The sequence below is a fragment of the Pochonia chlamydosporia genome, chromosome 6 (genome assembly GCF_001653235.2).
Source record: "Pochonia chlamydosporia 170 chromosome 6, whole genome shotgun sequence".
NCBI lineage: Eukaryota > Fungi > Ascomycota > Sordariomycetes > Hypocreales > Clavicipitaceae > Pochonia > Pochonia chlamydosporia.
In genome coordinates, this window is record NC_035795.1 from 2,758,060 (window position 1) to 2,773,528 (window position 15,469).

General features: G+C 49.1%; 3 protein-coding genes across 3 annotated transcripts; 2 read left to right on the top strand and 1 right to left on the bottom strand.

Annotated features, from left to right (window-relative positions):
• Positions 1–1,134: 1,134 nt before the first annotated feature.
• VFPPC_11162 (fungal specific transcription factor) lies at positions 1,135–3,193 on the bottom strand (the record flags this gene model as incomplete). The annotated part of the gene is made up of 3 exons (XM_018289422.1): positions 1,135–1,810; positions 1,877–2,297; positions 2,380–3,193. The coding sequence occupies 3 exons, from the start codon at positions 3,191–3,193 to the stop codon at positions 1,135–1,137; spliced, it is 1,911 nt and encodes a 636-aa protein (XP_018140367.1).
• Positions 3,194–9,025: 5,832 nt separating this feature from the next.
• On the top strand, positions 9,026–9,936 carry VFPPC_11165 (conserved glycine-rich protein; the record flags this gene model as incomplete). Its single annotated transcript, XM_018289424.1, has 2 exons — positions 9,026–9,291; positions 9,363–9,936. The coding sequence occupies 2 exons, from the start codon at positions 9,026–9,028 to the stop codon at positions 9,934–9,936; spliced, it is 840 nt and encodes a 279-aa protein (XP_018140365.1).
• Positions 9,937–10,737: 801 nt separating this feature from the next.
• On the top strand, positions 10,738–14,851 carry VFPPC_11166 (transcription initiation factor TFIID complex; the record flags this gene model as incomplete). Its single annotated transcript, XM_018289425.1, has 2 exons — positions 10,738–14,086; positions 14,145–14,851. 2 exons carry the CDS (start codon positions 10,738–10,740, stop codon positions 14,849–14,851), a joined length of 4,056 nt encoding a protein of 1,351 aa, XP_018140364.1.
• Positions 14,852–15,469: the final 618 nt, after the last annotated feature.

Sequence of the window (15,469 nt, forward strand, 5' to 3'; positions counted from 1 at the left end):
GCGACGTATCTTCTGGAATGTCAAGGTTTGCAGGGACGGACGGCAAAGCTAGATCTGCGTTGTCATCCGTACCCTCTTCTGCTTCGGGTGGTTCCTCATCTTCTTCCTCTGGAGGGTTCCTCGCATCAAGTTCGATTTCATCTTTGAACCGGGAAATTACATCATCCACCTTGCGACCCATCGTCTCGCCATCTGAATCATCTGAGTCGTCCTTCTCTCGCGCATTCCTTTGATCAGTATCCTTGGGTACAGATGCTGATAGCTGTTCTAGGAGCGCCTGTACATCCTCTTCTTTTGGCTCGTCTTCAGGCTGAGGGGTGTCTATACCAGCGAGCATCTCCTCCAGCGCCTTGTCGTCGGTCTGAAACAGCGCATCCACGTCATCTTGCGCGCTTTGACTACTCTCACGGTCCGTTTTGTCTACCAGCGGTGTAGTTTCTCTCGACGCTGTGCCTTGCCTGCTAGGTGTGCCTGTTTCTCTGGTGGCTGTGTTCTTGGCCGATGGGGGTGATGTTGGTGAATCCGCCTGACTGCGGAGACTCTTGAGTCGGGCGGCGAGTACGTCACCCTTGGTAGGGGTCTTTGCGCGCTCAATAACATCGAATTTTACACTAATCATGTTAGTATTGCACGTGTCAGGTGCTTTTGAATGATAGGAGATGATGCGCCGTACGGATTTGATGCTGGCTTCTCAGGTGTTATGCTTCCGCCACGAAGCGCTTGGAGTCGCGACAGCAACGACTTGTCAACATGGTCAGACATGCGGGGGTTTCTGAGAGAAGATTTGATAAAATAGATTTCGTTAGGGTGATGCAGATGATCTGTCTTTTTGTGTAAAGGTTGACTCTTGCTGTCCGAGATGAAACATGAACAGAGTCAGGTCAGATGAGTGGGCTGAACAGTCACGAGTCCAAGGTTCCCAAGTGAAGTGCCCAAGCTCAAGTGGGGGGGTTCAACGTTGTTTTGGAGTCTTGGCTGCACCAAATCCTCAAGCTCCCACCTGCATTATTTCAACCCAGTTTTACGACATTCGCGCAAATATATTCATGCATAATTTCATTCCTTTCAAGCACCTGTATACTAATCCCAGCTCGTCATTCATCATGATAACTTTGCAACCCCAAAAAACCTCATCTACGCACCCTCTGGGCGTAGCCAGTCAAACGTGTGCAGTAGTTCAAAGTTGAAAAAGTCATTGACATCTGCCGATAATTCCACACCCGTATCGCCAAGCCAGTCCATCTGCGTTGCAACTGGCATGGAACCCTCGTTCAACGCTTGATCCAACACCTGTCGCACCGCCTTCTTGACGCTGTTGCAGCTCTGTGTGTTGGGAGCCATCGGCCCAACCCAGTCCAGAAAGCCGACCAGTAGGCTAAGCTGCTGAATCAACCGCGACCTCGTTATCGGCGGGTTCGAGCTATTGCGGCGACTAGGCGTAGCGGGAGCTGAGCCTCGACCGTGAAGTAATTCCATGCAGAGAATGCCTGCGGCGGGTGCCGCGTAGCACATGAGCAGCCATTCAGAGTCCCCGGAGACTCCAAACAACTTGTCCTGATGTGTCCAGAATATGAGAGTCAAGGATATCATTTCATAGCTAATGTCGATGATTTCAGGGCCAGGTACGTTGCTGCCTTTGTTGAGGAGTCTCTCTATGAAAAACATGTTTTGGAGATGGTCCAAGCGAAGAATCACGCGGGCAAAGAGTGTCGGCCCGTCCGTGTCTGGATCATTGACGTCTATGTCACGGTATATCAGAACCTTGGGAAACTGGGCTAGTGTGTCTAGTTCTCGTTGCCGTAAATCATTTCTACCGTTGGCGTTAGTATCTCGTCCGATGGACAGGTTATGGGTAAGGGTGAACGAGTTCGCTCACAAAATTTTATGCGTATCGCCACAGGGGGCAACCTGTAGAGAAATTTCCAAAATTTGCTCCTTGATCAAATTAATCATCATTTTCGCCCGCATCATTGTCCCTGAGAATATTTTACCCCTGTTGTTCCATCCATTCTCGTCAACATTGGGGCTATTTGCCAGTGAGTTGCCGTCGCTGTTTAGCAATTCCTCGTCGCTGACGTCCAGGGGCAGGGGAGTCGTGGCAAACCTGCTGCCAATGAGCGGAGGTCGACCTGTAAATGTGGCAACAACTTTGTCGCTTTTGAAGATGACGCAGTACACACGCCGCTTAATCTCAGAGCTGATGGAGTGGTCGTTGATCATGGATGGAGGCGTGACATGTAGCCCCAGAAAGCTAGTCAGAGCAGCAAGTTCCCCATGAGTTCTCCAGAACTGGATGCCTAAGATATGTTAAAATATGTACTCGACATTTTGTCTCGACTCCGTTCACTTCAACCGATGGGGCCCAGGCAATGGACTTACTTGCATCACCGCTAATAATAGATTGAACAATAGCATATCGATAGAGTAGGACGGCAAGAAGCGAATTCGCAGTTGACCCGTTCTTGCATATATCCACACACTTGCCGGCACTGACTGTGTACTTGTTCAGGAGTCTTCGGCGATCTGTTTCGCGTAGTTGCTGCGTCTCGCGGAGCTCGACATTCTCTGCAAGAGACTTTGTTCCCATTGCCCAGTAGCAAAACAGCAGTCCAAGCGACTCCCACCTCATCTTTTGACCAGAAAAGGACCGCAGCCACTCTATTGGATCAGTGTGCTCCTCTTGGAGAGGAATTGAACTATTCCGACACAGAGTCTTTGCCATCATGGTGAGGCCGGCGCGTCTTCTTTCGCCCTCAAGCACATCCCCAAAGCTGATCCATAAACTCTCATTGAGTATTTGCGCCGCAAGTCGACACCACCCATCAAACGGGTTTACGTAGAGCTTAAACAAGGCATTACAGGTGGCTCGATCCGGTATAGACTGCAGAATACCCACGGACCTGGCGTTGGGTTGATCTTCAAAAATAGCAAACTGAAGGTCCTCAGCTTGGTCGGGAGTCGTCTCGCTCTGCGGCAAGATGGTCTGCGTATCTTGAAAAACTGCCGAAAAACTTGTGGCGCCAAGATATCCCACGTTGTTGTCTGGTTGAGGTGAGTAATCCCGTGAGATTTCGTTCCTCGGCTCTCGACTCTGACGATGTGCCGTGGAAAGCCGTGGAGACGGCGAAGCAGGGGGCGTGAATTTGAGTCGCCTTTGTGGCTGTTGGTCTATGATGTATATGCAAGACTCCATGATGTTACCCCGTCTGCACCGTGAGCAGACCGGTAATTGATGGTCGCATGCAACCTTGCGCTTGCGACACGGTTCACAAGCTTGTTGCCGACCATTTCGACGCCGCGGAGCACTGCCGCTTTCTCCGTGACGACCGGAACCAGGAACGGATGCCATTTTGTGCGTGGTGGTGAAATTTGCTTCAGTCTATGGCATGGTGCTGTATTCTGTGCATAAATTCTGTAGCATGTACAGACTCTTCGCTTCCCGTTCGATTGGTCAAAGGTGAATCATATCACAACAGTGTCACCAACGGTGTCGCAACTGAGAGTCGGAACACGAAACGTTGTGGTATAAGTCGGAGCTCGGCTCTCGGCTCTCGGCTTAACGATGAAGCCAAGAGAGGCTTTGAGTTTGTGATAATTAGACGACGATATGACAAACATTTCATTTGTTGCTCCTTTCACTCAGGTTATGAATTGTTCCCGGGCAGCATAGGATTGCCCTTTTAACCCATATTTGCCTTCTTTGAACAAGAGTCAATATCTACACTATGATCAACTACCTTTCGCTCCTTCAAGAGACATTTCAACGTCAGGCCTGGAATGTTACAATTAATCTGTCCCCATCGTGCTCGCACGCTATTTATCAACTAAATCTGTAATATAACCGCCCTTCCTGCTTTATAAAATGCAGATGAAGCCGTACTCAAAAAAAAAAAAAAAAATTTACTCCAAAACAAATATGTTGAAACTTGTAAACTAACCCAACTAGAGAAGACTTAAGAAAACAAACATTCTCGGCACTACAATCCAAAGAACAAAACGTTGCCCTATAGCGCACCGTTCCCTAGCAGCGCTCACACCTCTATCCTCGCCATTAATATTCCCTGGCCGCCGATGTACGACATTAAGCCGCGGCTAAAGTCACTTGTCACTTGCAGCCACCGAAACCTCGATTGACGCCCTTGCATTCCCCATTGCAATATTTCATATGCCAACACCATTGTCTCAACGTGTCCATTTTCTAGTCCCACCGTGCTTCAGCTGTTGTAGTCGTGCCCCGGTCGCTCAGATTATTCTGTCTCTTGTGATTGAGGTTTACCACGTCTCCCGCATTCTGGGGCCTAGTATGGCCAGGGTCAGCCGTTGCGTCTATGAAGGTATCGACAGCTCGACGGTGCTGTCGATGGCTTCGTCTGTCCTGTCCGAGAGGAGAGGCGAGGGCGAGAACTGGTGCGAGTAGAAGAATAGCGCGCATATTGACTGGGTCTAATTCTGCTTGTGGCAGTTGATTGGTGGCAGGTATTGTAAGTGGTTGGCGTATTCTTGCTAAGCTTGAGACCAGCTACAAGCTTGTTTTGGGAAATTTGATAGATGCAGTAAGTTGCTGAGATGTCTATGATGGGGGAATTCACTGCCGTTGTATGGCTGTGGTTATATCTAGCCTACGACCACGACTCTGCATCGCCATTGTTCAAATGTCAATAAATGATAGAACCATGTTACAAGAATAAACGACATGCAAGCTTTAGCAAAGAATGAACACGAATACTACATGAGAAAGGAGAACAAACGCAAGAGAGCGGTCCGGATGAAGCTGCCGCGCTTCAAGGTTCTAAACCTAATAAATAATTCTTTAGAGATGTTGCCCGAATAAAGCAGGCCGGCAGTATACAGATCGATGTCTATGTTCTCTGGCGGGGGAATTCTCGCCGCAAGCTACAAGCTACCAGTCTTGTTTCTTACGTTTGCGCGGGAACGTGCGTAACTTATAACATCGTCCGTCCGAATGTAGTCGCGATTGACCAGTTACCCTTTACGTCTGGTAAGAAGCCAAGAATAATCGACAAGTAGAAAAAGTAATACTCTTAAATATAATATAATATATAAACTATCTATATATATAGCTTAGAATAGAACTAGCTAGTTTATTAGCATAAAGTAAATATACCTAAGAGATTCAAATAGCTTATAAAGTAATAAACTTCTATATGGCTTATTAGTAATTTAGTCTAAATTATATCACGTCTCTTAAGTCTAAATAGTTAAGTTTATATATAGCTTTAGATTAAATAGTATTTAATTCTCTATTACTTTAGTCTTTTTAAAAGACTAAAGTAATATTATTTAATAGTATATATCTAAACAGCATAATTTATATTAAAAAGAGTTCTTTTCGTTATTAAAAAGAATATTAATAAGCAGTAAGTATATTAAATAATTAGCTATAACTAGTTAAAAAGTTATAATTAAATCTATTAGTTGAATTTCTAGCTAAAGGAGAAAAATTGTGCTCTCTATACGGAGTAGAGCTAAGCTAACCTCTTCTCTCTTTCTCTTTTCTCTTTATGAGAAAGGTACTATTAGTAATGCTAGCTCGCAAAAGCCGCTAGGCTAGTCCCTTACAGTTAGGAATATTTGGATTTAACCTTATTTATGTTCTAGTATAGCAGATGTAAATGCAAGTTAATTTCCCATGTACTAATAGCTGCCCTAAGGTCTAACGCAAAGCTAAGACTCCTTTATATTGCATTGTGCATTCCCCCCCAACCACAAACAGAGATGATTCTTATTATCATTCCGACACTAGCAAAATAAACTAGTTAGCATTCTTTAGCTTTAGAATATATAGTCTCTTGTCTATTAACTTACAGGCCCATCAACACCACAAGGGATTTCCTTATATTTATTTTCACCTGGTTCTATTATACTACAGACACCATATTTGTGGCCCAGAACGTGGTAGCAGTACTAGCAGAGCACAATTTAGTTAGTTTATTGCTTAGCATTCTGTATTCTCTTGCTTGCTAGCACGAACCCCAGGTTGCGGTTCAAAAGGACTCCAACGCTCACGCTCCGCCGGCTTAGGCTTATGATACCTCTTGGTTTGCCGCGGCCTAGGCGGTTTCGGCCCAGTCCTTCGCGGCCGCCCCATGAGCGGGATTTTCCCCGGACCTGTCGGCAAAGTCCAGGTTATTGGCGGCCGCCCACGCGCGGCCTCAATAAGGCTAGCAAACAGGGCCATAACAAGAATTGCAGTTAGCTTCATTATGTTTGTGAGTGTTGGGTTGGGTGTTTAGATACGTAGAGTGAAGGATAAAGGGGTATTATATTTATAGTGTAGTAGCAAATAACTAGCAGCTAGAGGCGGTCTTAATCTCTAACTCTCCTTTAATCTAAAGAGCGATTCTCCCTCCTTTTATACACAAAGCGGGGTAGCGGTGAGGTAACTACTTGCTTGTGTAAAGGTCTGGGCTTAAAGCCCAGTCTTGTGCAACTGAGGGAGCCTGTATAGTGCTAGATTGAGCAGTCACAAGGGACTAGTTCAATTCGTACTCTTTTGCCGTAATGGCCAAAGGGCCCGGGCAACCGTCTGCGGCTAGCACCCGCGATGGCCCAATCGGGCTAGACCATAACAGCTTGGGGCTAATGCCTCCTAATATCTCAGGCACTATAATCCATATTTATATAGCCTTAAGAATAATAGCTAGTTAATATATACAATAGATAAGCGAGTTAATAGCTATATTTATTTAGGATTATTTGTATAGCTAAGAGAATAGTAGCTAGTTATCACATACAATAGACAAGCGAGTTTACAGCCATGTTTATTTAGGATTGTTCGCATAGCTAAGAGAATAGTAGCTAGTTATTGCATACAATTAATAGAGCATAATGTTATGGTCTAGCCCTATTGGGCCATCGCGGGTGCTAGCCGCAGACGGTTGCCCGGGCCCTTTGGCCATTACGGCAAAAGAGTACGAATTAAACTAGTCCCTTGTGACTGCTCAATCTAGCACTATACAGGCTCCCCCAGTTGCACAAGACTGGGCTTAAGCCCAGACCTTTACACTAGGTAATCTATTTTACTCTATAGGTATTTTGTAGGTTATACTCTTTATCTAAGTTTACCTAGTAAAGCTAAATAGGTTTCTGATTCACAAGGACCTACGGGTATTTGACACCCTACTGAAAACTCATGTAGGCTTCTTGGCATCTCACGCTTAGGTCGACTTCGGTGCCGACCGCGACTAGCCAAGTTAAGGCTATCAACCATAACGGGACGTGCTTCACATTAGGCTTTCCCCAAGGCGGTGGCATCCCTGTAAGTCGGGCCTACGCCTCACGTGTCTGAACTGAAATGCTCACAAACCGTTCCCACAGAATGAATTGAAGATTCGATGGCTAGGGAGCACAGCCTCGTCGCATAGATTAGCGGCAATCTGACCATTGGCAAGCAGAGGTCGCCACGTGCACACCATTGGTGCGTAGTAGGCCTCAACTGGTCCTCGTTTGCTGCAGAACGGCGAGTGTGCCAGTGCCCATTTCGACCCCAACAACGCCCATCTGCGGCCCTGCCAAACTTTGTCCCCTAGTTGCATCACCTTGCAGGACAAACTTCGCTAGATTCCCTTCTTGTGCAAAGTGGTGAAGTCGTAACAGACGCAGGGCGCCTCCCATTCTAGTGCCGTCTTGGAGATCTCATACTGTCTTGGCAAGACCCTTGAGATGCCAGGGGACTGGGAATATTCCAGATGTCACCAAACATGGCTGACCTGCAGTGCCACGAGGCAGGAGGAAACAAGTGACGTCTGGTGCATCGAGAATGACAACTCAATACGCCCAAGAGCGTATTGCTGTGACGGATGCGCTCTCTATCTTGCCCAGCAAGTTGGTATGTCGCACAATCATGATTGATTGACAAGTTTTGTGGCGGGGAGTGGTTGGCCAGTGCTCAACTCAGCCGTGGCCGGCTTCCTCGCTTGAATGCTTGAATGGGCGAGGTGTGTGTGACCAGTGGAACGCGACATGGGTGGCGGATTGCAGATTCCATTCTATTTCCAGTTTGTTTGTCGTTGATGCACAGATGCATGGAAGTTCTTTGAACTGGGCATGTCGGAGGTGGCCCAGGACATGTTACAGACCTTTGAAAAACAGGTGAAAGATGGATGATTCAACGTCTCGCCCTTTTGTGATAAGTTGATTGCCAAAAGCCACTTCTCGTCCTTGGGCGCTGACCGGGTCGCCACCAAGCAATGGTTTGCTCGTCGTTGTTTGTCGCATTTGCTGACACCAGAGGTGAAGTCATCATGCGGCTGTGACGGAGACTCATCCCTGTATGTGTCCTTCCAGATTCGCAGCTCGGAGACTACGACAGACTGCCTTGTGCATCTGAGGTTAGCCCAACGAGGGAAATTGCAATGGCGATGGTACTGATCATGGATGCTTGCCTAGTGTGGTTCGCCCCCTCGTTCAGCCACCACCACCAGACAACATAGCAAACTAAGCCCGTCGTGGGTCCAAGGGAGGAAATGCAAGGTTCGCCACAGGACCGTCAAGTTCAGTGCTCATCAGGGAATAGCACAGAAGTCAAGGTGTCAGACGTCGTTCAAGGTTGGTGGATGCGGTAGGTCCTGGTCTGGTGGTACTACTCCAGCAAGTCGGGCGTCGGACACAGATTGTGGAGGAACATCAAACAGACCAACGTTGACGCCAAGACCTTCCTCAATGCTGGGTTTGTCTAGTCGCTCCTGCTCCTGCTCCTGCTCCTGCTCCTGCCAGACAGAAGATTAAAAAGCCACTGTACCACCTCCCACCCCGGCTCTCTCGAATCAGGAAACTTCCATTTCTTTGCATCTCTCTCACCAGCACCATTGCATCTTTCCATCAGCCTTGTTCAAGGTCGCACTGCTTTTGATTGTAACGCAAAAGAAGTATCATTGTTTCTGCCGTTCCTATCCTCCCTTAGAACCTGCATTTCTAGCTGTGTTCCTGCAGCTGGTGCCTGACCAAGCTCGTGTCCAACAACCCCAACAACCAGTCGCCCTCAGCGGCCCACACATACGTCAACATGCGGTTCGACATTGCTCTGCTCGCCGCTTCACTACTGTCAAGCGCTGCTGCAGGTGTCATTGAACCACAGCATGCTGTCAAAGTAGATGTTGCAACCCAAGACGACAACGACTTATTCAAGCGAAAAGGAGGTGGTGGCGGCGGTGGTCGCGGAGGCGGCGGTGGAGGAGGCAAGGGAGGTAGCAGTGGAGGAAGCAGTGGAGGAAGCAGCGGAGGAAGCAGTGGTGGAAAATCTGGTTCTAGTTCCGGCTCTGGCAGTGGATCGTAAGTGCACCGAACCCATCCTCTCTTGTCGTCTTTCAATCTGTTCAAGATACCAACTGTTGATCTTCCAGCCGCGGAAATACTGCTGGCAGCTCCAACACTGGCGGCACATCAAAGGGAGGCACCGGGCCTCCACGTGCCTTTGGTGGCGGCTCTTACTATGGCGGAGGTGCTGCAAGACCATACAGATCTGGTCTTCCTACCGCAGCTGGTATAGGTGCTCTAGCTTTCACCGCTGGGGCCTTGGCCTTCTGGCCAGGTCACTGGTATTATGGCGCCTATCTATATCCCTATCACAACAGATATACTTTCCACAACGACACCACCAACCGAACTGAAAGTCTCCCCGTCGTCTGCGGGTGTGCCAAGTATGCCGTGTGCGGTTGTGATGAGAACAACACCACAATGAAGGAGCTCGTCGGCAACGGCACGTACGCTGCCCTCAACCAATCTGTCATCAACGTTGGCGACTATCGGGGTCGAAAGAGCTTTCTTGTTAACGGAACACTTCCGAACGGCACCACCGCCGATGGCCCTGATGAGGGTTCCAATGCTGGTGTCGGAGTTGGCATGAAGAGCCTAGTTGAGGCTGCTGGCATGTGGCCGGCCGTGGCATGTGTTCTCGCTGCCATCCTTCTGGCATAAATTGCTGCAGCAAAATCTTGAACCTTTCTTTTGTCCTGCTTCAACAGGCTCGCGCCTTGTTCGTAGCGGTTGTACGATTCTGAATAGCAGATGGCGGTCAGACGATACCCAGCGGCGTGATGGATGGTCAGCGATATCCGATGTTGCTCTTGATTTTCTCCCCACATATATATTCTTTCTTTTTTTCTTTATTGGACCCATGATTACGATAAAGATAGTGTGAAAGCGGTTACTGGGATAACAATATTTAGAAGTCGAAGAGTTGGCTGTAGGAGCACTCATAGACAATAGGGGCATTAGCATCCCAAATACAAATACAAATACAGAGCATAACGCAATTATGCCGTACAACGCGTTGCGCAAGTGACAGATCACTCGTAAAGTGAATAAGGAGGGGACGCGATGTAAAGGTACAATTAGAAGGAAAATGCTTTGCCTGGGAAGAAGATGGTCCAATGCTTCTTCATGCAGCCCAATTTCGTATTGTTTCTCCTTACAATCGACTTCGCGTGTGACACAACTTTTTACCGCTGTAACAGGAGTTTCTTCCACCACAATATGGATTACGTGCCATGGCGTTCATCACACGTTTTTCATGATTCAATGTCCTGCCTGATTGTCAAGACCAAGCATCTTGAGTATCCCGTCACGTGCGCTCCATTCGCTGACTAAGCCAACTGCCTGCCTCCCTGCCTCATGCTGAGGAACCTCAACCTTGCAACCATGAACATTTCAGATTAAAAATCGACGTCCTCTGCGCTATTCTCGCCCGTTTCATCGATCAGCAACTCGCATAGTCGTATGCAGAAGCTTACGAGCGATGAGCATGGTTTAGGCGTTTCCGTATCCACCACGCCTCTGGAGGAAGCGACCCAGGGGAACGCGCCAACCGGACGTATCATGGCAGATGAGAAGGAGTTCTCGTCCTTTGACGAGAGCGCCTGGAAGGCACAAGATGCCGCTGATGATCGGGAAATTGCCCGGTTGTTAGAGCAGAGTCAAGAAGGAGGCAATAACTCTCTCAAGCTTGATGACACACCGTTTGATCAAAGCAACAAGGCAGATGACGCACAGGACTTTGAGGATATCAGCGACGACGACCTCCCCGATGAGGAGCCAAGCGCCAGTACCTCGTTGGAGATGCCGGCGCTGACTGATGATGGGGGCACCAGCAACGATGCAGACGATTTGTTTGGAGAAGGGCCATCCTCCCCGACAGACCCCATTTTGGGTCCTCCATCACCGGGTCCTCGTGTTCGCGACACTGACACGGGCGATGACTCTCACCCTGTCGACTCGAGCCTCAGTTTTGCAGCCATTAATTTTGACCCAGATCCTCATTTGAACGGGGCCGCGAATCAAGATCCCGATATCCCAGCGCCGGCCGAAACAGTCGAGGACCTACTCAAGGCCGCCTGGCCAGCTTACAAGAAGGGTCGTGTATTGACTTGGAGCGAACTCCTGCCGCCCAAGAAGGCTATCTGGAAAGAAAAAAAGCCCCTGAAGAAGCCGAAGCATCTTGTCACCAGCAAACTCAATCTTGACCCCGCTGCCGATCAAGAGAAAATGTTTCGCATTCCTGGCACTGCAACTTCCTCGTCTAAGCACCGAGCCCTCGAATTATCACACGCAGGACTTATTCGCTGCGCCAAGGATGGCTCTAACCAAGAAGAGGACAGGCTGCAGTACGACCTCGAGCATGAGTCCGACTCCGAAACCGTCATGGGATTCACCCTGCGGGATATTGAGCTTGCCTGTGAGGACTGGTCTGCGCAAATCAACGGAGTAGAGTCGGAATTTAAGAGGCGCGCGGCTGCTGAAAAGGAACCGCTACGGCCCAAGAAACAGGTCGAGGACCAAGACGATGAATGGGATGCCGAGTTTCTGATGGATACAACAGATGGACAAACCCAACAGCCGAAGAAGAAGAGAGCAATCAAGTTGGGCCTCCCAGACATTCCTCGATATACTGCCCCCACGTTCGACAACTTTGAGGATGCGACACGAAGGGGAGCCAAGAGAGTTCATCTGGACATGAACGACCCGCACCTGCTGCTGGAAACTGACATGCATCTTCGTGCGAAACGACCGCGTCTGGATTCAAAGGTCAAGCGTATGGCGAACGGCAACATGGGTCGAGATATATCCCAGCGATTCAACCTCTCAAACGACGAAGCGTACGAGCTGCTTAAAGAAAACCACCAGAGTAAAGTGCGCGCCACTCTGGGCAATATTTCCGTCGAACACAGTATGCCCGCCATCAAGTTGTCGTGGCCGTACTACAAGGTTAAGCTCGGTGGTACCACAGACGAATATCATCGCCCTCGCTTCCGCTACAAAAAGTTCGCAGGTCATGCCATCAAATTCGACAAGCCGCAGCATCATAAGCGCAAGTTAATGAAGGGCAAGGCGCATGAAGTGTATCGCCTCTCAAAGGATCTTAGTCTTAGCGACAACTCAACAGCGGTGCTTTTTGAATACTGCGAGCCTAGACCACGAGTCCTCAACAACTTTGGCATGGGTACCAAATTGATCAACTATTATCGACGCAAGGACAACAATGAGGATGATCAGCTACCCAAGCAGGAGCTTGGTGAATACCGCATGCTGTTGCCGGAGGATCGGTCACCATTCTCCCTGTTTGGTACCGTTGATTCTGGAGAGACAGTGCCCACACTGCACAATGAGATGTACCGGGCGCCGGTGTTCAAGCACACGCCTCGTGGAACCGACTTTCTGGTCGTCCGAAGCACGACTGGTGTAGAAGGCTCAAGATGGCACCTACACAAAATCGACCACTTACACGTCGTCGGCCAAACGTTTCCTTCCGTGGATGTCCCTGGCCCGCATAGCAGACGAGTCACGAATGCATCTAAAAACAGAATGAAAATGTTGGCTTTCCGGATGATAAGGCACAGCCAGAGTGACAACTGCCAGCTGTCAAGTATTACGAAGCACATTGCGGACTCCACTGACACGCAAAACCGACAGAAGCTCAAAGAATTCCTGCAATATGATCGGGATAGCGACGAGAAGGGTATGTGGCGACTGAAACCAAATGAGGTCTTGCCAGACGAGAATGCAATTCGCGCCATGATTAAGCCGGAAGAAGTGAGCCTTCTAGATGCCATGCAGCTAGGTATCAAAGAGCTTGAGGATGCTGGCTACGATCCGCGAAACGCCAACATTGATGATGATATCATGGATGTTGATGCTGAAGAGGACGATGAGGATGAAGCTGGAAGCAAAGCGCCCAAGGGCGCAAAGAAGCCAGGCGAAAAGCAGGAAGAGACGCTGGCTGACAAGATGGCACCTTGGAAAACTACAAAGGCCTTTATCGACGCGTGTGCTCAAAAGGCAATGCTGCAGCTACATGGCGAGGGTGATCCAACAGGCCACGGCCTTGGATTCAGTTTCATTCGAACTTCGATGAAAGGTGGTTACATTGAGGCCGTTCAGGGCCCATTGGCTACGTCAGCCGACGCCATGGAGCGTGAGAAGCGTGCCAACGGCGGTCACGCCTACAACGTCAAGAAACAGCAAGCAATGTACGAAGAAGGTATCAAGGAGATTTGGGAGAAGCAAAAGACGACGCTTTCCGACCCGCAAGAACACGATGACAAGGATGTGGCTGTAACCGAAGACGAAGATGATAGATTCAACGTTCACGCCGCAGCGACTCCAGCGCAGTTCGACGACGGTACGAGTCAAATTAGTGGGTTTACATCTGCTAGTCGCCACCTCAAGAAAGCAATTCGCATTACGAGAGAGGTTCGTCTCCCAGACGGGACCACTCAATCACGGAGCGAAGTCGTTCACGATCCCGTCGTCATTTCGCAGTATATGAAGCGACGGACTGAGGCGGACTTAGAGCTTAAGGAGTACGTACTCAAAACTATTCAAAGAAGAAAGCGTGGCAAGCCACCGCCAAGTTGGAGGACACTGCCGCGGTCTGTCAAGGCACTGCACACTTGGCGTTGCTTGCGTGACATGTATCCACCGCCCAAGGGACGACAAGTGCCGTCTCCAGGTGCTGATACTGATGTAATTGGATTCGAACTCAGGGCACCTGCTTACGTATATCTATCCACAGCATCTACAGCTCCAGACCTACAGGTAATGCCGACCATGACCGTCTTGCAGGCATTAGGTAAGTTGGTATCCGTGTGGGGGTAATGGAAGACATGGTTAGACTAATAGCCGCGCAGAATCAAAAAGGAGCTCGAACGACTCGAGAAGAACAAAGCACGACGACAGGCCCGAGAACAGCAGAAAGAATTGCATCACAAGGCCAGCACTGGTGACGCTGGGTCACCCGGCGCTATTGACAAGGTGCCTACAGGCACAACTCGCAAGTGTGCCAATTGTGGACAGGTTGGGCATATCAAGACAAACAAAAAGTATGGAATCCCTAGTATCCCCTCCTTCATCTCCATCGTTGGATTGGTTTGAGGTTGTCTCTCGCGAGGAAGGTAATGAAGATACTCGCAAGAAGAAGAAGAGAAAGACGTCAGTCCTGCGCCGTTTGATGCAGGCATCAGACCGTGAAGCTAGGCATGCGGAAGTGCGCCGTCAAGTTGACGAGAGAGCTGCAGCCAAACTGGCGAGAAGGGACTTGAAAGAGGCAGAAAGGTTGAAAGTTCAACGTGAACGTGAGCAAAATCGGGTGAGAATGGCGCAGGAAAAAGAAAAGGCAAAGATGGAAGAGGAAGCAGCGAAGGAACGGAAGAGGAGAGCGCAGGAACTGGCTCGCAACGAAAAACGACTTCAAGCGGGTGAGCAACGTCGCAAGGCGCAAGAAGAGAAAGAACAGCGTCGAACTCGACGTCTTAGGCTGGAAGAGGAGAAACAGAGGAAGAGGGAGGAAAAGAAAAAAGCTGCCCCCAAATTCAATTATGGTCGTTGCCGGGGATGATAGTGTCATCTCGTCTGCCCATCTATCCCGCCACTCAGATTCGGGCCAACTACACATTCCCTATTTTTTTTTCACAATTTGAACACGAGGCTAACATGGGTTGCAAAAAGATTATGTCCGTTGCTTAACGGTACGATGAAAGCGGACAACGGCGCAGCAGAACACGGCGGCTTTGGTAATTACAGCGCCCCAACGATGAGTGCTGGGTCGCCGCCATGAGCAACCGGCTCCTGGCGTGGGAGGCCGCCGAGCGTACTTTGTATTCTACTTGAACTTTACATGATTAGGCCAGGCTGGCTTCGTCCCGGTTTCGGTTTCGGTTTCACTGAGATGAAGGGTTTAGTGCAATACCAGAGCGGACATATTGCATGGCGCACGGCGTTTTGGTTGTTAGCTAGCCACGGAGGATAGCGCTAGAATGGGAACAGGACTACAGAGTAATAATACCCTTGGTATGATTTTATATGTTTCTTTTTCTCCCTTTGCCTCTCTTTCTTTTTGTTCAACACGCCTACGTGACTGGTTTCTTGTGTTGCCGCCTTCGATCCCTGTGTGCACGGTCAAACTGTAAATAGAACAAAGAGTTTCGGTCAATCATGTCACTGGCCACAGCTACCA